This window comes from Talpa occidentalis, unplaced genomic scaffold, assembly GCF_014898055.3.
Source record: "Talpa occidentalis isolate TD23 unplaced genomic scaffold, MPIMG_talOcc4v2.1 talOcc4.13, whole genome shotgun sequence".
Classification (NCBI taxonomy): Eukaryota; Metazoa; Chordata; class Mammalia; order Eulipotyphla; family Talpidae; genus Talpa; species Talpa occidentalis.
Window position 1 is genome coordinate 175,195 of NW_023601322.1, and position 19,791 is coordinate 194,985.

Below are 19,791 nucleotides of genomic sequence, written 5' to 3' on the forward strand. Positions count from 1 at the left end.
CGTCCTCTCCCCCAGCCCCCCTCCGCCCCGGGCGGGGTTCGGGATCGCAGGCGGGGGGGGTGCCGGGGGCTGGGGATCGCCGGCCGGGCGGGGGGCCGGGATCCCCGCGGGGCGGGGCGGGGCGGGGGGATCCCCGGGGGCGGAGAGGGCGGGTGGGGGGACGAGGGGGCGGGGGCCGGGATTCCCGTGGGGCGGGGCGGGGCGGGATCCCCGGGAGGGTGGGGTGGACGTGGGAGCGGGGGCGGGGCCGGGGGAGGGGCGGGACGGGTCGGGTTGGGGCGGGGTCAGGCCGGGCGGGGGCGGGGCCAGGGCCACGCGGGGCGAGGCGTGGTCAAGCGGGGCGTGGGCGTGGCCATGCGGGGCGGGGCGTGGCCATGGGGGCGGGGCGGGGCCGAGGTGCCCGCGCGGTCGGCGCTCACTCGGGGCTCTCGGTGGGGGCGGGCTGGGGTCGGGGCGCGGCGGCCGCAGGGCAGGGCGAGGACCGCGGGTGGCGGGAAGGGGGCGGCGGGGGCGGCCCTGCTGTGCCACCCGGGGCGGAGGCTGCCCGGCGCTCCCCCCGCGCTGCCCGCCCGCCCTGCCCGCTGCGGCCGCCCCCGCGCTCGGCGGCGGGAGTCCAGCGCCCCGCGCCCGGCGGGGAGCCGCGTCCCGAGGGGGCGCGGAGGCTGGTGGGGCTGGAGTGTGGGGGGCAGGGGCTCCCGGGGAGCGGACGCCCCTGGGCGCGGGACCCGCAGTCTCAGGACGGGAAGCCTCGGGGTGTCGGGTCAGCGCCGCCGGTGCGGGGCTCCGGGTCCTGCCGGTGCTGGGCAGGGCTCCCCCGCCCCCCCCGCACTCCCCGCGCGTGGCCGCCGCGGGAGCCGAGTCCCAGGCCGGGGCCGCGGAGGCGGCAGCGGGCGGGCTGGGGCGTGGGCGGGCGCGGCTGGCGGCGGGGTCCGGCCCACAGCTGCTGCCCGCCCCGCGCCCGCGGCAGCCGCGGCCCCTGCGGGACGCCCCGCCCCGTCTGGAAATGTCCGGCCTCGCGGTGCCGCCTGTCCACGGGCTCAACCCAGGCCGGGCCCGGAGGACGTGGGGCATCCTGGCCCCCTCCTCGGGGTGCGGGCCCCGGGGTGCGGCGTGCGAGCAGGGTATGCTGTGTGTGGACCGCGCTCGCCAGCGTGGGATTTCACGCGCGTCTGCACACTCGCAGCTGCGTGCATGCGGCTCTGCGCAGCCAGAGCAGTGGGGTGTTGGTGTGAGGCCCCCTGGCCGGGTCACCCTGCAGCTGGGGCCAGACCCAGTGCGTGGGTCCCGAGAAGCCACCGGCCACTCTCCCGGCCTCTGCAGGTCCTGCCGCGTCCACCCCAGCTCAGGCCTGGCCACTCTTGGCAGCACGGCCTGGAGCACAGGCCCATGGTCAGCCATGGCTGTGGCGGCCGTCCTGCTGGGCTGGGCTCTGCGGACTGGGAGAGCCTGGGGTGCCATGCGGTACGGACTGCTGGGACGTCAGGCCTGACCCCCACACTGGCCCTGGTCCCCTGGCAGCCCCCACCCCCCTTGCCTGGCTGCTAGGCTGTGGTGGACTGGGCAGGGGCGCAAGCTTCTGAGAAACACCCCACCTGGCTCCAAGATGGAGGGCCAGCCCTCCTCTCTCGTCCCGTCCCCCTCCAGCCCCGCAGTCAGCTGGGCTCCAGCTCCAGCCCAGGCCCAGGCCGCACCCGAGGGCTCTGGAGGGGGCGAGCCCCACACACCACGCGCGGTGCTTACAAAAAGGCCTTTATTAAATGGGCGAACTCTGGCAGTCAAGTAGGAAATAGACATACAAAACTTTACATCTGCCCTCAGGAGCCTCCAGCGTGGGGCCGTCTGGCCTGCGGCGTCCAGGCCGCGCGGGAGCCGGGCTCGGCGGGCGGTGGCCATGAGGCGGGATGTGCTGCTGCCTCAGGGGTGCCCACACAGGCCCTCCACAGCCTCCGCCGCTGGCCGTGGTCCCTGAGGACGGCCCCGCGCGGCCCGCTGGCGTGGGTGGCACAGCCTCCGAACACCGTCACCGGAGCGGCTCCCTGGGCGAGGTTGCTTAAAAACACCTATTTCTGCAAAATAGCGCGTCTCGGTGTGGGCTCCACAAAACACACCCGTCCTCGGGAGCGAGAGCAGGGGCCGGCGAGGCCGCCGCGTCACATGAGGTCGCTGAGCTCTGCCTCCAGGGCCGCGGCCATCTCGTCCGCCTCCGAGCTGCTGCCCTCCTCGTCCCCGCAGCTGGACTCCCCGCTGGACGCGCTGGCGGCGTCCTCCTCGCTCAGCTTCCTCTTGTGGCCTCTGAAAGGGAAGCACGGGCTGGGGAGGAGGCCGGGGCAGGCAGCACGGCGCCTGCGGGACCTGCGTCCTCTGCCGCCCCGAGCTTCAGACCCGTCCACCCGGCCAGCCCTCGCGAGCCGGCCATCAGAGCCCTGCCAGGACCGCGGTCTGCGTCCCCAGCCCCTCGGTGGTGCGCCCAGGCTTCGCGTGGGCTCCTGCTCCCACCTGTCCCGGGCTGGGTGGGCCGGCCGGACACCGCTGCTGCCCCGCTGGGCCCTCGGGCCGCTCCTTGCGGAGCAGGAGGGGCAGGAACGGCCAGCTGGGGCGCTGAGCTACGAACCCGTCTCTGAGTGCCTGCCTGGCCAGTCTCTCCCGCTCCTGGAAGTGTCCACTGCCTGCCTGCCGGCCCCGCCCCCGGCTGCCGACACCACTGCCCAGTCCTGTTAGTGACACCATCTTCGAGGCCGGGTCACCCCACGTGTTGCCCGCCTCTGCTCTGGGAGCGCACCTGAGCCCAACACCGTGCCCGCCGGGGGTCAGGCCAGAGCACCCCTGGCAGGTGTGCCCCTCATGCCCGTGGGTCAGCAAGGACGTGAGCCCGGCCGGGTCATCTCCTCACAGGGCACCTGGACCCTCAGCCCCCAGGCGCCTGAGAGCAGTGGCCCTACCTGCCCCCCGCCGCTGGGCTCTGGCCCATCTGGCCTGGACTGCCCGAGGTGGCCACATCCTCCATTTCTTTCACACCCTCTTGGGGCCTATCTGGGGGTGCCTCCGACAGTCCCCCCTCACAGAGCAGGGGGTGCCGTGACTGTAGGCAGGAAGGCCGAGCCCCGTCGAGCAGACGCCCGCACAGGTGCCGCCTGCTGCTGGCTGGGCCTGGTGGGCTCCAGGCAGCGTGGGGCCGGGCAGGGGAGACCGGGTGGGCTCCGGGTGGCGCGGGGCCGGGCGGGGAAGACCCCGCCCATGGGGCGGGCAGTGCTCTGGGGTGTGGATGGCTGGGTCGGGATGTGCCCCTGCCCTCTCCGGCCTACCTGGGCGCGCGGCCTTCCCCAGTGCCGCGCCCACTGGCTGAGCTCCTGCGCAGTGGGGCCCCCCCGGGGCGCCTGTGGCCTGGGACTCCCTGCGCTGCGGGCCCCCCTCCTGCGACTCCTCGGGTGGCTTCTTCTCGCTGTCGCTGTCATCGCTGCCTTCCCCGAGGATGTCGTCCACCTGGGGGGGGAGAGCCGTGCAGTCCACAGGAAGGGAATGGGCAACGGGGTGGCGTGTGTGCGTGTGGGATGTGATCCGCGTGTGTATGTGTGGTGTGAACCATGCCTGGTGTGATGTCTGGGGGGTGTGTGTGTATGTGATCCATATGTGTTGTGTGTGGGATGCGATGCGTGTCTGGTGTGGGATACGTTGTATGTGATGTGTGTGGGGTATGTATGTGGTGTGCGTGTGATGTGGTATGTGAGCTGTGTGTGGTACGCGTGTGTGGTGTATGTGGTGTGTATGCTGTGTGAGGTATTTGGGGTGCGTGTGTGGTGTATGTGAGGTGGGGTGTGGGTGTTTGTGGTGTGTGGTATGTGTGGGCCTGTGATCCGTGTGGGGGTGTGTGTGGTGTGTGAGGTGTGTATGTGTGGTATATGTGTGGTGTGTGTGGTGTGTATGTGGGGGCTGTGATCCGTGTGGGGGTGTGTGTAGTTTGTGTGTGGTATACATGTGGTGTATATGTGGGGGCTGTGATCCGTGTGGAGGTGTGTGTGGTGTGTATGTGGGGGCTGTGATCCGTGTGGGGGTGTGTGTGGTGTGTATGTGGGGGCTGTGATCCGTGTGGAGGTGTGTGTGGTGTGTATGTGGGGGCTGTGATCCGTGTGGAGGTGTGTGTGGTGTGTATGTGGGGGCTGTGATCCGTGTAGAGGTGTGTGTGGTGTGTATGTGGGGGCTGTGATCCGTGTGGGGGTGTGTGTGGTGTGTATGTGGGGGCTGTGATCCGTGTGGGGGTGTGTGTGGTGTGTATGTGGGGGCTGTGATCCGTGTAGAGGTGTGTGTGGTGTGTATGTGGGGGCTGTGATCCGTGTGGGGGAGTGTGTTTGTGGTGTGTCTGTGTGGGGTTGTGATCTGTGTGTTTGTAGTTTGTGGTGTGCATGTGGGGGATTGTGATCCGTGTGGGGGTGCGTGTGGTGTGTGTGGGTGCGTGTGGTGTGTATGTGGGGGGCTGTGATCCATGTGGGGGAGTGTGTTTGTGGTGTGTATGTGGGGGGCTGTGATCCGTGTGGGGGACTGTGTGTTTGTAGTTTGTGGTGTGCATGTGGGGGATTGTGATCTGTGTGGGTGCGTGTGGTGTGTATGTGGGGGGCTGTGATCCATGTGGGGGAGTGTGTTTGTGGTGTGTGGTGTGTATGTGTGGGGTTGTGATCCGTGTGGGGGTGTGTGTAGTGTGTGAGGTGTCACCTGACTGACCGGCCCCCAGAGCTGCGTCCCTGTCCTGAGCCCCCCTCCCTGAGGGCGCCGCCTGGTGGTGGACGCGGGGGGCGGGGCTGCGGGGGAGCAGCGGGGGGGCGGTTGGTGGGGGGGCGGGGCCGCGCCCACCTCGCGGTCCATGCTCTCCAGCTCCTCGCGGCACAGCGTGTACAGCGGCATGGTCTCCGACAGGCTGGGCTGGCGCTTCCGCCGGCAGGGCCCGGGCTGCTCCCCGTCCCGGCCGTCGGGCAGCTCCTCCGCGAACATCTGCTGCTGCTGCTGCTGCGGGGGCTGCACGGCTCTGCAAGGAACCCGCAGGCCCCGTGAGGAAGGCCGGGCTGGACTGTGGGTGGGTGCCTGGTACAGCCGCCGACCCCCTCCTTGCCAGGGCAGAGGTGCCCGGCCCCGCCGACGAGGTCAGCACCGGCCCCGCCATGTCCGGTGATGCCCAAGTCCCATCAAGACGGGACAGGGCAGCCCCACCCGCCGGGGCGGCCGGACCTCGGGAAAGCCACAGCCACTGGCAGTGCAGACTGGAGAGGGCAGGACCCGCTCACCAGTCAAGGCCAACCCCACCGTGGAGCGGGCCCTGGGAGCAGAGGGGCAGACGCGTTCCAGCCCATGAGCAGGCCGTGTGCCCCAGCAGGACCCTGCGCACGCGAGGCCAGTGGCTGACGGGTGACTGGCCGAGGCTCCAAGAGGCAGACGGCCACAGAAAGGGCTAGCGGGCCACGGGCCGGGGAGCGTCAGGCGCACGGAACGTGCACGAGGGATGAACAAGCGCCGTGGGCCTGGAGCAATGTCTGGCCCCTGTGCCAGCGTGATGGCGCAGAGGCTGCCAGGACGCTGGTGCCAGCGCGCGGTTTATGAAGAGCTGAGGAGAGACCCTGCGGCTCAGTGGGGTGCCCTGTCACTTCCCAGGGAAAGGGGACTTGCACCGCAGAGGCAGGGCTGGGAGCACCCCAAGAAGCCGCCAAGCCGCACCTGCCACGGAGCACGACCCAGCAGTGCGGTCCGCGCCCCATGGCTGGTGTCCATGGCTCTCTGGGCGGGGCAGGAGCATGGACAGGGCTGGACACGACTCTCGCGGGTGGCTGGGGGCACCCGTTGCCGCGGGCCTGGGCCGCCCTGTGCTAGTTCCCATAGCTGCCCCGGGTCCCGTCAGCCCAAACCCTAACTCAGCGCAGGCTCACACCACCCACACGCAGGAAGGGCGGAGGGACCAATGGGGCTGGCTCAGGCCCCCTTCCCAGGCCTGCACGCCCACAGGTGCCCCTGGGCCGGCCTCCCCAGATGTGCCCACGGCAGGGCTCCCGGCACACGTCCGCGTGTCCAGAGCTGGCCCGCGCCCGACCACCACATCCCACGGGAGCCAGACCTGGGGTCCCGGGCCGCTGCTGTACCCGCAGCGCCAGGCGCCCTGTCACAATAGGGCCCTCAGGGTTCCGGGCACAGAACAGGCCGGCGCCGTGGGGCAAGGGTGGGTGGGACAGGCATCCGACCCTTTTTGGGGGGGGCACCCCAGGGCATGCTGCGCTCGTTAGGGGCTTCCTTCCTCTGGCTAGTTGATCCCTGCATTATCTTGGAATCAGAACCATCGACTTTGGAACCTGCGCTGGGGGGAAGAGGGGCAGGGTGGGGCGCCTCCCTCAGACCCCAGGGGCTGCTGCTATCCAGGGGGACACACCTTCACATTGGAGCCGGCGTCCCGGCAGGAGAGCACAGCACATGCTCCTGCCCGCTGCGCTCTCGCAGCTCCCCTTGGGGCGGACACGTCCGTGAGGCCCCGCTGGCCGCCTGCACCTGGCCACCCTGTTCTCCCAGAAGCCCCCGCCCACGCCGCCGTGTCAGCTGAACGATTAAAGGCTCCAAATTAAACAACGCGTCTCTAGCTCCCGAACATCCGGCTGAAGACAACACACCTTACGGTCTACGCTTCAGAGACGCAAGCAACCGGGACGGTCACCGCGTGGAAGGCTGTGTCTCAGGGTCCTGCCCGGGCAGCCCCAGCATGGTGCTGGGGCCTCGGCTGTGCTTCTCCCGGCCCGGCCCAGCCCAGCCTCCACCCACCCCACACCACCCCCCCCCCGCCTCCCTCTGGGGGCTGCGTCTTGGTGGCCCCCTGATGCCCCACGCCCGCCCGCCTCCCTCCGGGACTGTTGAAGCCTGGCCTCCCGCCTACACCCCCCCACCAGGCCCGCCTGCCTCCCTCTGGGGCTGCATCTCGGCGGAGCTGCGGCCAGCTCTTGTGCAGCCAGAGTGCTGGCTCCCCACCCCCAACGGTGTAAGTTAAAGATCTAAAAAACAGTTTGCAGGGAACCCACGCGACAGCCCCAAGGCGAGCCCCAACAGGCGCCCCTGCCTGTGCGGCAGCCGCGGTCTGCGCCACCAACAGGGACCGGGCAGGTGGCCAGGGGACGAGAGTGGCCGTGTTTGCAGAAGTGAGGACAACCGGCCGTGGGGGTGACCCTGCCTGGGAAGGGCCGGGGATGAGCAGCAGGGGCCGCCCCGACCCCTGGGGCCCGGATCTTGCGTCACTTCAGAGAAAGGGTCGCTGGTGCCGCCCGCCAGGACCCAACCCACAGCCGGACACCTCATGCACATGCCCACGGCGGTCAAGGGGCTGCCCTCCATGGGGAAGGCCTGTAGGTGCCCCGACTCTCCGGAGAGCTCGGGTGGGCTGCAGGACACCATCCCCAGGCCAGGGCAGCAGTTGGGGGTGGGGGGGCATCCTTGGCCCATGCCTCCTCACCCCACTAGGCCACCTCAGGAGGACCCTGCCTGTGAGGACCGCTCGCGCCATGTACCTGAACGAGGAGTGCTCCCCGTGGCTGGGCAGGGCTCCGGGGGGCCCGGGGCCTGGGGCCCCCTTCCGGATCAGCTTGCCCGTGTTGGCGTCGTAGATCCTGACGTCAGGGCCAGGAGGGACCCGGGGGTGGACGGGCGTGGGGTGGAACAAGGCAGGCGGGAGAGCGCCCTGCCGGTCGGGAAAGGCTGCCGGGCCGTCCTCCCTGTGGGCGAGAGCCAGGTGAGGCCAGGTGAGGCCCGACACCGTCTCAGGCCTCGACCCCCAGACGGCAGCCCCACCCCCACGCCACAGCCTCCCTCACCCCCTGGGGCCGAGAAACCTTCCGTGCTTCTCTTATGGCCCGGCTGTCGCCGAGACACGCGTCAGAAGCCACTTGCATTTGTAGGAAAAGGCATCGCGGCTCCTCTGTGCTTCTGAGCAGTGAGCTCGGGGGGCTGGCGCTGCGGAGGGTAGGGCCGGCCTGTGGGCTCACCTTTGTGGGCGGCCGCCATCGTCCCGGAGCGGGAACAGCCGCTCCTCCACCTTGTCCCAGCGCTCCAGGCAGCTCCACAGCCAGTCAGGGCTGACCACATGCAGCCGGCCGCTCTCCTGGGCCTGCCGCACCTTCTCCGTGCCTGTGGGGACTCCGTGCTCAGCGGGCGGCGCCTGCCCCTTCAGACCTCCGGCCTCCCGCACCTCAGCACCCCACCACCCCTGGTGAGCTCCCCTGTCCTGCAGCCCCTACACGTACCGGCCCCGGGGTGCTGTGGGGTCACTTTCAGCCAGGGAGGAGGTGTGGACACCCTCCCCCTCCATGCATGCCCAGGCCCCGCCTCTCAGGGCCCGAGCCTAGCATCCACCAGCCCCTCTGCTGACCCTGGGGCAGCCCAGCACTGCCCACACCCCGCCCTCGGCCGTGCTGTCTCCACCTGTGGCGCCCTCCTCCCGCCACCCCTGCACACGCCTGCCGCTGTCCCCAGCATGGACGCCCCCAGGTGCAGGTCCTCGTCCACTGAGTCCTCCCTCCACACCCATAGCCACGGCCAAGACTGCGCTGCCCGCTGCCTCCCAGCCCCAGCGTGAGCCCCAGGCTGACCCCCTGGGGTGGGGTTTTCGGCAGTACCGGGGTCCCTCAGGCCGAGGGCGTTTGGGAGGGAGCTCCCCCAGCCTCTGTCCTGCCCCCACGGCTCAGAAAGGTGCGCGGGGTGCGGGTGGGCGGGGGTGGGGCACCTACCGGCCCGGGCGGCCACCAGGTGGGTGGGCCTGTCGGGGGCGTCAGGGTCCAGCACCAGCTGCGTGAGGATGCGCGCGCCCAGCGCCGTGGCGTGGTAATACTCCCGCGTCTTCTCCACGGGGAAGCTGGTGGGGTGCAGCCCGCTGAAGACGATGGCCACGTCGGCCAGCACCTTGCTCTTGAGCTCGGGCACGATCTTGCGGATGTCGGGGGCCTCCGGGAGGTCCCCGCCGAGGTGGCGGTCGTAGCGGGCATAGTAGGCCGCGTGCACGCGGGCCAGGATGCCCTCCAGGTGCACCAGGTGGTCGTCCGCGTCCGCGTCCTCCTCCTCCTCCTCCTCCTCCACGCTCTGGTCCAGGGACTCGCCGCCCGTCACGCCCGACTGCTCGCTGTTCTGGGACTCGGTCTCCGCCTCCTTCCGGTCAGCACAGCCGCCCGCCAGCCCGCAGAGGCCGTCCCGCTCGTCCTGCCCGTCCTCCCCGCAGTGATTCACCCCTGGCCGCTCGCCGCCCGGCTCTCTGGCGGCGTGGGGCCGCCTCCGGGCCCTCCTTTCCGCGCTCTCGGCGTCGGAGGCGGTGGAGGACTGCCCCTCGGACTCGCTGCCGCTCTCGCTGTCGCTGGACAAGTCAAAGTGCAGGTCGCTGCCCTGCCCGGCCTGGGCCGGCCGCTCCTCTGCGAGTGTCCGCCCGTGCTGCTGCGCGCACCCCGGTGGCCCCCGGCCGTCGACCACTGGGGCCCGGACGCCAGGCCGGGCGCCCCGTTCCTCGGCCTGAGCAGGCCAGTCCCGCGGGGGCTTCTCCAGGCCGTTACTCTGCTCGGCCGCAGCCGCCTGCCGTCCTTCCTCGGGGCCCTTGGGGGACGCGGCTGGCTCCGTGGCGTCGGCTGCCTTAGCGGGATGATTCACTACGTGAGCACACGAGAGAAGCGGCAGCGTCACTCGGTGGCAGGGAGCCCTTCACGGGGACACGCGGTTGCGTGGGCGTATGGATCTGGCCGCACCACGGACCAGGCTGGCAAACCCTCTGCCAAGGCCACGAACCGCCCTGCCTCGGTCTCCCCACCTCTCAGAGGGCACAGGATGCTCTGGTGGGCTGGGGCCAGGTGGGCGCACTCGGCCAGGCCTGGACTCAGTGGCCACAGCAGCACCTCTTGGCCTGTGCCTCGTCCAGGGGCTGTAGCCTCAAAGCCTTTCATGCAAAAGCTAAAGCACGCCAGGCGCAGCTAAGCCAGCAGAAAAACCGTCCCAAGACAGATGTGGCCCCGGGGACCTGCCTTCTCCCAGGTGCCAGCCCAGGGAAGGGCCACCATTGTGGGGACCTGCGTGGGCCACGGCCGGCCTCGCGCGGGCGCTTCTAGGAGCACGGAGCCCAGCCCCTCCCTCTGCATGTTCAGCTAGGCATGAGGTCCGGGCCAGCGCCCAGCGGGGAGAAGCCGGACGCCAGGGCAGGGGAGGGCATGGGCGGTCACCCACCTCTCCTCCTGGCAGGGGGCCCGCGCGGCCCGGGCGGCGCATGGATGTCGCCGACACCCTGGAAGTACACGTACTTCTTCACGGTGATCAGGTTGGGAGCGAACTTCCAGACATCCTCCCGGTCGTCAATGATGCACACCATGGAGTCCCCGCAGGGAAAGAGGTTCCTGCAGGGACAGAGCATGGTGTGGTCTGCGGGACGCAGCTGCCCATGAAGGGCACGGTGGCCTCCCCCTGGTGACCGCAACTTGGCCGGAAGGGGCTGGCCCATGCGGGCTCCAGTGACGCCAGCCCAAACTGCTGCAGGGCCTCGGGGGTGCGGAGTGCATGAAGGGGTGCGCCCAGGTCCCAGCATGGCCCCATCTGCGCACTGAGGGGCTTGGCGTAGAAGGCGGGGGGGGGGGGGCCTGCTGACCCCAGCCACCCCAGCAACCTGCCTGCTGTGTGTGCGTGCGAGAGGTGGGGGACTCGCTAACACACGTCCAAGGAAACACCCAGTGCCACGGACCCTCTGCTTCCTTCTAGTGGCCTCGTCCACCTGACCGTCCACAACTGAGCTTCAGGCAGACCTGATGCCCAGCGCGCAGGAAGAGTTGATGAGGGCCATGGCCACCCAGACAAGGGGTCAAAACTGCATCTGTCGCCCATGAACCCACACCCCCCAAAAGCAGCAGAGCTGCAGGCCTCGCGCCCCCAGTGCCATCCGCACGTTCAGGTCCAGGGAAGCTAAGAGTTGCGTCTCCTGCACCAACCCCGGCCCCGCCCCAGGTCCATCATGGCCATCCGAGCTGCTCGCCCGCATGGGGCACCTCGGCCAGGCTCTCCCCCGCTGGCATAAGCTGGGGCAGGTCCCCTCCGGGGATGCGCGAGTCTGACGTGAGCCGTCTTGGAGGAGGACGGCCGCACTGAACAAAGACTACGAGACCACAGCTGCCACCACCCAACCTCCTAGGAGCCATGTCCATGGGACAGTTCACTGCGGAGGGACGGGACGCAGCGGCTCCCTCCAGGTAGCAGTGGGGCAATGCTGCTGCAGGGCCCCGCAGGAGCAGGAAAGGCTCTCCTCGGTGTGGAAGCACCGAGGACAGGAGGCCTCGGGTGATGGAGCCCCGGGCGCCCAGACAGGCCCCGAGAAAACACAGCCCGAGAGGCCGACCCCGGGCAGGCCCTGCCGAGGTGGAGATGCGAGCAGCAGTGGCCACCTGGCTCAGCGCAGCCCTGGGAGGCCCGCCAGGCTGTCGTCCCCACCGCCGGTCAGGGCCTCCGCACACACAGGGCCCCAGAGGGGGCAGGCGTGGAAAGGAGGGCCCAGGCTCGCCGCTCCAGGGCCAGGTGGGTGCGGGGCCGGGGCAACGGGGTGGCACCTTGTGCCACGGGGCACACACCTGAGGTTCCCCGTCTTAGAAAACGGGTCGATACATTCGTCCCTCGATAAGATCCGGTGAGAGAAAAGCTTCTTCTCAGGATCCAGAAAGCCTGTGGAAAGAGCAGGGGACAAGGTCACACAGCCCTGAGCTGGGCAGTGGGTGCTCACTGGGGATCAGCACCCAGCACCACGCTGGTGCCGCCTCCGGGTGCCGGCCCACAACAGCTCCTGCACGTCATGCCACCTGCAGCACCGCCTAGACAGGGGAGGCTGGACCTCACCTGCGGGACCTGGGAGCTAGTGAACGAGGCAGCCTGTCTCTGAGGGGCGGGGGGAAGCCTGGCTGCCTCGTGGACAGGGGACACAGGCCTGCGGGCTGCCCCGCCCCGTCCTCCGCAGCAGCTGGCTCCAGCATGGCCTCGTGTACCTGCCTACCACTCCCGCCTCAGCACCCACCCTGCAGCCAGGGCCAGCCTGGCCCCTCCTGAGCTGCCCTCTGCCTGCCCCGGCCCCACCTGGCCCCAGGAGACCGCCTGCCGCGAGGGGCATGGGTTCACCTGCGATGGTGTGTGCGTACAGCCGGCTGCCGAAGGTGAAGACATGCAGCTCGTACAGCCGGGCCACCCGTTCCAGGAAGCCCTTGCAGTGCGGCCGCAGGCGGGTGTGCAGCATAGGCTCACCCCGGCCTAGCTGGAAGTGGAAGATGCCCTGAAAAAAGGGACCCCGTCAGCACCCCATGCCCGCCCCTGGCCCCACGCCAGGTCCAGGCAGGCCACTGACCCGCCAGGCAGACACCCCTGAGGTGCTGGGAGCAGCATGGCCTCTGCTGCAGGGCCAGCAGTGACCCCCAGCAGTGCCCAGTCGCCATGGCTGACCGCCTGCGGGTAGTGCCTCCATCGCCACAGCCACCGCACGTGACCTCTGCAGGGCCCAGGAGGGCGGCCGCACCAAGATGCCGGCTGTGCCGCAGCAGACGAGCCCACGGACCCGTGTGCCTCCGGGGACGGTGCTGAGAGCGGACGCGAGGGCGGCGCCTCCAGGGCCAGCAAGCAGCCCCACACAGCAGCGGCTGAGCCAAAACGCTCTGGGGGGCGGGGCTCGGGCAGACGGTGACAGGCCCTTGGGCTGAGCGGCCTCCTCGCCAGCGTGACCAGCCACGGGATGTGCAGTTTCTTCTCCTACGCAGCTTACTTGTTTCTTTCAAGCAGCGAAGTCTGATTTTCACTCTGGCCCATAGGGGCAAAGTCCAGAGGCTGGGCGCACACGCCCTGCAAAAGCCTGAGCTGCGGGGCTCGGCCGGACGGGCCTTGGGGCAGGGGCCTGGGGGCGGCTGGCGCGAGCTCATCGCGGGCCACGGGCTGAGAAAGGGCACTCTAGGACGAGCTCATGCGCTCGTAAAGCTGGCACAACGCCCCCGTCAAAGGCAGGGCGGAGCCGCTCAGAGACTGTCAGACACGCGGGATGCACAAGCAGGCCCGACCCAGATCCTTGCACAGACGCAGCTTTTGTGGGTGGTGTGGGGAGACGGCGCCCGCCAGGGTGAGCACAGAGCCACCCGGCGCACCCCAGGCCAGGCCGGCTCCCGGCAGCTGCCCCTGTGCCCCTTCCTGGGAACGCCTGGCATCACAGGCGGGAAGGGCTCCTGGCAGCACCACCGCCCGCCCCAGCGCCTCCTGACGGGCCCAAGGCTGGCACATGCTGAGGGGGAGCTGCCCCGCAGACTGCACGACTTGGGCGCAGGCTGTCGGGTGACAGCCGTATCTCTCCCCGACAACACGCACGGCGTGCCCGGATGGCCTGTGCCCGGGGCTTCAAGGCTGGCCCGGACACCCACACCCGCCCCAGACGCCAGGAGCTGAGGCGCGGCCGGAGTGGGAGCAGTGCACAGACACGCACACTCAGGGCTCCGCGGCCATGTCCGGGGCCCTCGCTTTCTCCCCTCCAAGAGAACTACAGACGGAAAGAGTCAAAGGACTCCCCCCAGCACACCCGGCTCCCCCGCACCGTCCTCTCCGGCTTGGGCGCCACCCACCCTGTTGGACATCTGTGGGCAGTGCTGCTCCGTGGTGTGGATCAGGGTCTGGTCCAGGTCCACCATGAGCACCAGCTTCCGGTCCCGGTGCAGCCGCTGCTGGTCCTCCCGCCCCAGGAGCTCGGCTTGCTGCGGGAAGAGGGGGCAGATGAGGGACGCGACGCGCTCAGACAGGCGCCGCAGCGTGGAGCTGCACCGAGCGCCGGCCGACAGGGGAGGCTGTGAGAGCAGGCACGGCCAGGGTCCCGGGGCAGCCCCCCGACGTGACCGGGCGGGTCCCAGACACTGAGCGGGGGTGGGCAGGTGTGGGTGCACTGCCCACACACGCTCCGTCTGTCGGAAGCTCAGCAGCACAGAAACACCAGGGCCGAGGCCCGGAGGAGAGCAGGGCGACCTTCCTGCGGCCCCTCCAGCCTGGGCGCCCCCACCCCCGTCAGCCTCGCGGGACTCACCTCACAGCTCACCATCAGCTCAGGGACGCTGTGCACCATGGACACAGTGGCCGTGGACAGCGGGGCCTGCTGCTTCCCGTTCTTGCTCTGCAGCCTGGGGCGAGAGGGGCCGCGAGGTGGCGGCGTCTGAGGCACACAGCCGGGCGAGGTGCTGGCGGATGCCGCAAGGCACACGGCAGGTTGGGCCCCGAGTGAGGGGCTGGATGACTGCTGCGAACCACCCCCTGCCCCGGGGGAGCCCCAGATAGACCCCGGTGCCCTCCAAAGCCAGAGAACAGAGCAGGGGCACGCGGCACTCACTGGGTCAGGTCCTGGCCACACTCGGCGCACAGGCCCTTCATCACCACCGGGTGGCTGCATCCCTCCAGGCGCGCCAGCACGGCCCTGGCGGAGACAGACGGTTACCAGCAGCGGGCGGTGAGCCGCACGGCATGGGGCGTGCACTCGGGGCGGCACGGGCGTCGGGGGCCGCGGCTCTTAGCAGTGGTCCTCTCACTGCCCTCCCCACCCCTGGGAGCCAGCTCCCACCCAGAGGGAGAGCCAAGAGCTGCACGTTTCAGGCAACGCTCCGCTTTCCTGGGACGTACACGCCGCTCCTTCCTGTAGGCTCCCGTCCACACGGCGGCCCTGCGGCAGCCTTTGGAGGTGGACAGCCAGCCACGCACTTGGGGTGCCAAGGCCCCTGCCTGCCGGGAGGGCGGCGCCTTCCTGACTCCCTGGAGACTTAAGGGGACCCCTGGGAAACAGGGGAGGCATGCCCCAGTGCCTCGCCTCCCAGACACAATCCACGCCCACCGACCCTGCCACCCTCAACTGGGGTGCCCCGCCTGCCTAGGCAGAGCCACCGACGCAAAGCAGCCGGGGACCACGGCACAGGGGCCAGAGGGCCGCGGGGCTCTCTGCAGGGTGGACCGGGCAAAGGACCTGGGCCCATTCTCAGAGTCCGAGGCCACATCCAGCTGTCACCTCACGCGGTCCTCCCCCAGCCCCGGCCGCTGGAGAGGCCGAGCCTTGGGATGCCGGGCTGGGTGCGACAGGCACAGACCCGCTGGACAGCCTGACAACCGACGGCCATGGCCCGATGCTTCCAGCACTGTGATTCTGAGGCCGCCAGTGCCGAGCACACGCAGGGCACACCCAAAGCGGCAGCTGCTGAGGTCCCTCCAAGGGCCCAGCAGGCGCGGGCAGGCAGTTGGTGCGTGTTCTCGTCACACACTTTAAACTACAACTGTAGGCTGGGGTTTGACCAACGTCCCCCAAACACGAACAGGAAGTGAGTGCCCGGCCCCAGCCCCGAAGGGTTTTCTGCAGGCCGAGTTTTGATCGTGATGCAGCCCGACTTACTCAACTTCCTGTGTCCCCGGTAAGAAAGCTCTTACCCGGGCAATGAGACCGGTGGGGCCAGGGTGAGGGTGACTACAGTGGACCTGCTTCAGGGCAGCCCCACCACGGGGGGCAGAAGGGGGCAGTGAGAAGGCCCGGCGCATGGGCTCTATGGCGAGCACCGGATACCCCCGGGCGCGGGGTGCCCGAGGTGGGCGAGGAGTGAGCAGCACGGGGCCCCTAGCACCCCTGCCGCCCGCTGACCGACTCTGGGAAGGCGAAGCCAGGAAATAAAACCAGATGGTCAGTCCCTGGAGCGCACACTCCGTTTCTGGAGCTCCTGTGTTGCTGAAGATGGAGGAGAGGCCGGCTCGGTGCTGGGCAGACCCTGGGCCCCTCAGTGGGACCGTGACTGCCTCGAGTCCCAGGGCTGTCATCATGGTCCTCTCCCACACGAGGTCCCAGCCCAGCAGCGCAGAGACAGCCCACTTAGGGAAGCGGGCAAAGAGCCGAGAAGCGCTTTGCAGGGCCCAAGTCAGTGCGCAGCCCAGGCCTCCTCCCGTGCCTCCCTGTGGGCCGAAACGGCCCCTAAGAGAGTGGATGGTGCAGGAGGGAAGGGAGTTGTAGGAAGCACCAGGCCAAACGAGTGCTGGAGCCCCCTGTCTTTGCAGACATGCGCAGGGCGGGGCAGGCAGAGACACCCAAGTTTGCGGCTCAGCACCCCGCAGCACTGCCTGGGGGGACGCCAGCGGCACCCTCCCCACCAGCCCGGCCCAGATGCCAGCCACCAGCGTTGACCTCTCTGCTTTCCCTGGAGAAAATCATGATTTACAGTTTCTACACAAGTTGCTTTCCTGAAAACAGGAGCATCCAAACCTGGCCCTGCTCGTGCCTGTACCCTAAGGGAGACGGAGAGTCAGGGGCCGCTTGTGCCCCCCGCCAGCTTCTGCAGGGTGCACCCCACTGGGGGAACAGGGCTTCCCAGGGAAGGGGCCGAAGCGCCAGGACGCCCTCAGGCCTGGGGTTGGGGCAGACCGCCCCTGGGCTCACTGGCTACATCCGGGCACTGTGCACACCAAGGCCAACCACCGGGAATGAGCCCAGCGCATCAAGAACAGCAGGGCCCTTGAGCCCACCTGGCAGAGGGTGCCCCGAATTCCTGGACCCAAGCTCCTTCCTTGGAGCGGATGGAGTTCCTGCCTCTACAGAGAACCAAGCACAGGGGAATAGGCGACTCCATTTCAGATCAACACACTTGTCAGGTGCGGCCCCAGCCGCACTGCAGCCAACACCACTGAGACCACTGCAGCCAAGCGTAGCCCCCTCACTGTGGGGGTCACCTCATCCATCGAGGCTCGTGTCAGCCCCAGCAAGAGCCCCACTCACTAGGACCCGTCCACAGGTCAGATCCTGGGCTGCCAAGGCCCACCACAGGCCGCCACACCACTCTCAGCTGACAGTCCTACAGGCGCGGCAGGCCCCATGGCGGACAGGCAGAGGGGACTTAAGAGTACTGAGGGACACGGGTGCAGGCCTGGCCACAGCCAGCCCCATCTTTCTGAAGGAAGCCCCAGCCAGTGCCTGCCCCACCAGTTTCCCGCTGAAGGCACACCTCCAGACGCCTCCCAAGGACGAGCAGACACTCAGCACTGGAGGGTCTCGCACTGGGGTGAGGGGAACAGGTGGCCGGCAGAGGACCTGCTACCATGGCCACTCACCTGCCCTGGTGCCTGTTCCCAACACCACAACAGCTACGTGGGTCACCCCATGTCAACCCAGCCCCAGAGCCCACAGCAGCTGTCAAGACGCACACCCACAAGCTTCACAACAAGGCCCTTTATGAGGCTGAGACGCAGGTACTGACCGGGAGAGCCCCGCCAGGAGACACAGCTGAACTACCCTTGCCAGGTTGCACCCCTTCTTGTACTCACTGCCCTCAGGGCTACCTCAATTACAAACGCTGGTCCCGGGGAGGGGACCCCCTTCCTGAAGGAGTCGGCACAGCTGTCCTCTCTCAGGGCTGCAATTTCAGTTGCACGTCTGCAGGAACTCGTCTCCCCAGATCCCACGGCCGCTCCTCCGCTTCCTGCCCCGTGCTCGGCCCCTCCCCTCCAGACCAAGCCCCTCCGGGGCTGTTCTGGCCAGGACCCCGGCCGGCCCTAGCACCTCTCCGGGCCCGCACGTCATCCGGGCTGTCGCCCAGACCCAGAGTCCCGCTCGGGCTCGGGACCCCCGTGCGGGCCCCGCCCGGCGCCCCCCAGGCTCCCCCCGGGACTCACCCGGGGGCCAGCACCTGGCCCGGCTGGGCGCACAGCTCCCGCACCACTCCGGCGCGCTCCGACCTCAGCCTGCGCTCGGCGCGGGCAGGAGCGGGCCCGGCGGGCTGCGCGGAGGCGGCGGCCTCGCACACGGCCAGCACCGAGCCGATGCGCACGGCCGCGCCCGCCGCCACCCTCCACTCGAGCAGGCGCAGCGGCCCGGGGCCCGGGCAGCGCACCTCGGCCACGGCCGCCGACGGGGAGCCGTCGGCGGGGACGCGGCCGGCGGGCGGCGCCTCCATGGGGCCGGCGGGCGCTGCGCGTCAGCGGCGGGCGCGGCTCAGGGCTCGGCGCCCATGGCGGGCGGGCGACCTCGGCCAGGCGGCGGCGGCGGCCCCGCAGTTCCCGCTCCGGCACCGGCTTCCACCCGCCACTGCGGCCCGCGCCCACTTCCGGGAGAGCGCGTGACGTCACGCGCGTGCGTGCGCAGGCGCGGCCGCGTGTAAACACAGGCCGGCGCGGAGCGCGAGAAGCGCCGTGGCAGCCGCGGGGACTGGCGACGTCCTGGGGCTTAAGCCGCGGGGCCGCACACGGCGGGGACTGTATAACCAGCGCCATTTACCCGCGAACGCCGGCGTCGTGGGGCCGCAGGTCCCATCATGCAACGCGGGCCGTCGCCCCCATCATGCACTGCGAATCCCGGCATACAACGCGGCGGCTGTCCCACCGACTGCGTCACGAGCCGGTTCCGGCGCCTAGAGAACTACGAGTCCCGGCATGCCCCGCGTCGGGGGGTGGTGGTGTGGAAGCCGGTCTGGCCCCGGCCCGTCCCCGTCCCTCCTCCGCGGGCGGCCACGCCCCGCCCCGTGCCCCGGGGCTCCGCCTCCCGCCCCTCCTCCCAGCCCCGCCCCGCCTTTCCCGGGGCCCTCCTTCCGCCCGCCTCCCCGGCCCGCCGCGCCCGGCCCTGCCCCTGCCCCGCCCCCTCCCGGCGCTCCTCCTCTGGCCCCGCCCCTCCCGGGGCCCCCACCCGCGCAGCGGCCGGTGCAGGAAGGGGCTCGCTGGGGGGGGCGCGCGGGGGCCGAGGGGGCCGGGGGGGTGCGGGGGGTGCGGGGGGGTCCCGCGGGCGGCCGGTCGGTCGGAGCCCGCGCCCCAGACGGGAAGGCAGGGCGGTGGGGGGGCAGCTGCCCCTGAGCTGCCAGTCGCTCCGAGATGAAATCCCAGGGAAGCGGGAACACGTGATCGGGTGAACATCTGGGGTTTGTGGGCTCGGACCAGCGCAGCGATCAGAGGGAATTTTACGGCTCAAACGGCAGTAATGAAAAAACCCTCGCTGCAGCCTTGGAAGATAAGGCGTGACAAAGACAAGGTAAATCGGGCAGCAGTCAGGCAAGAAACAGTGCCTGGAATGGAAATACATGAGGTAGAAAATGAGAAACTACAGAAAATCTGCAAAACCAAAAGTTGGCTCTTGGAAAGGATCAGCAGCTCTGACAAAACTTTGCTCACTGGGTCAACCAGAAATACAAAGAGGAAAACTCAAATGGGCAAAATCAGAAAGGAAAGAGAAAACAGCACTACCAGCTTTGCCGAAATTGGAAAGGTTGTACGAGAATGAGGCGACCATTCGCCAACAAACTCAATCATTTAGGTGAGAGGGACAACGTCCTTGAAAAACAGGGCAAAAGCAGCTGGCTGAAGAGCTGGGCCTGGTGAATGACCGCAGCAGAGAGAATCCGTGATTTTAAAGCTTGCCACAAAGAAAAGCTGTTCCCCACAAAGGCGTGGGGAGATCCCCCAGACACTCAGAAGAGCGAGGGCACTTCACAAGCTCTTCCAGAAGGCGAGAAACGGCCCTCAGCATGCTCTCTGGCAGCTCCCGACCCCAGGGCCTGGGATGCTCCGGAAAGGCCCCAGGCTGAGCCCTGCACACAGCCAGGGCCCCTGCTGCGTTGTGGCGTGCGGGGGTGGGGGTGGGGGTGGGGGTGGGGGGGGTGGGGGGGGTGGGGGGGGGGGGGGTGGGGGTGGTGGTCAAGTCTCAGCGCTATCAACTGTCTGCAGCCGCTGTGACCTGAGTTCGATCCCCGGCCAGGAGCTGACGCACAGGGCACAGCAGAGCGTCTTCTCCTGTCTCCCCGCTGCTCCCCTCAGCAGTGT

The 19,791-nt window shown here is 69.3% G+C and overlaps 1 protein-coding gene across 1 annotated transcript; it reads right to left on the reverse strand.

Annotated features, from left to right (window-relative positions):
- Positions 1-1,738: 1,738 nt before the first annotated feature.
- CTDP1 (CTD phosphatase subunit 1) lies at positions 1,739-17,939 on the reverse strand. The gene is given in 14 exon segments (XM_037508385.2): positions 1,739-2,292; positions 3,303-3,385; positions 3,388-3,480; positions 4,843-5,014; positions 7,521-7,724; positions 7,995-8,136; positions 8,736-9,638; positions 10,207-10,373; positions 11,592-11,682; positions 12,130-12,280; positions 13,605-13,733; positions 14,057-14,150; positions 14,357-14,440; positions 17,659-17,939. Coding segments are annotated over 14 exon segments (2,736 nt in total). The 3' UTR covers positions 1,739-2,150.
- Between the last annotated feature and the right edge of the window lie 1,852 nt (positions 17,940-19,791).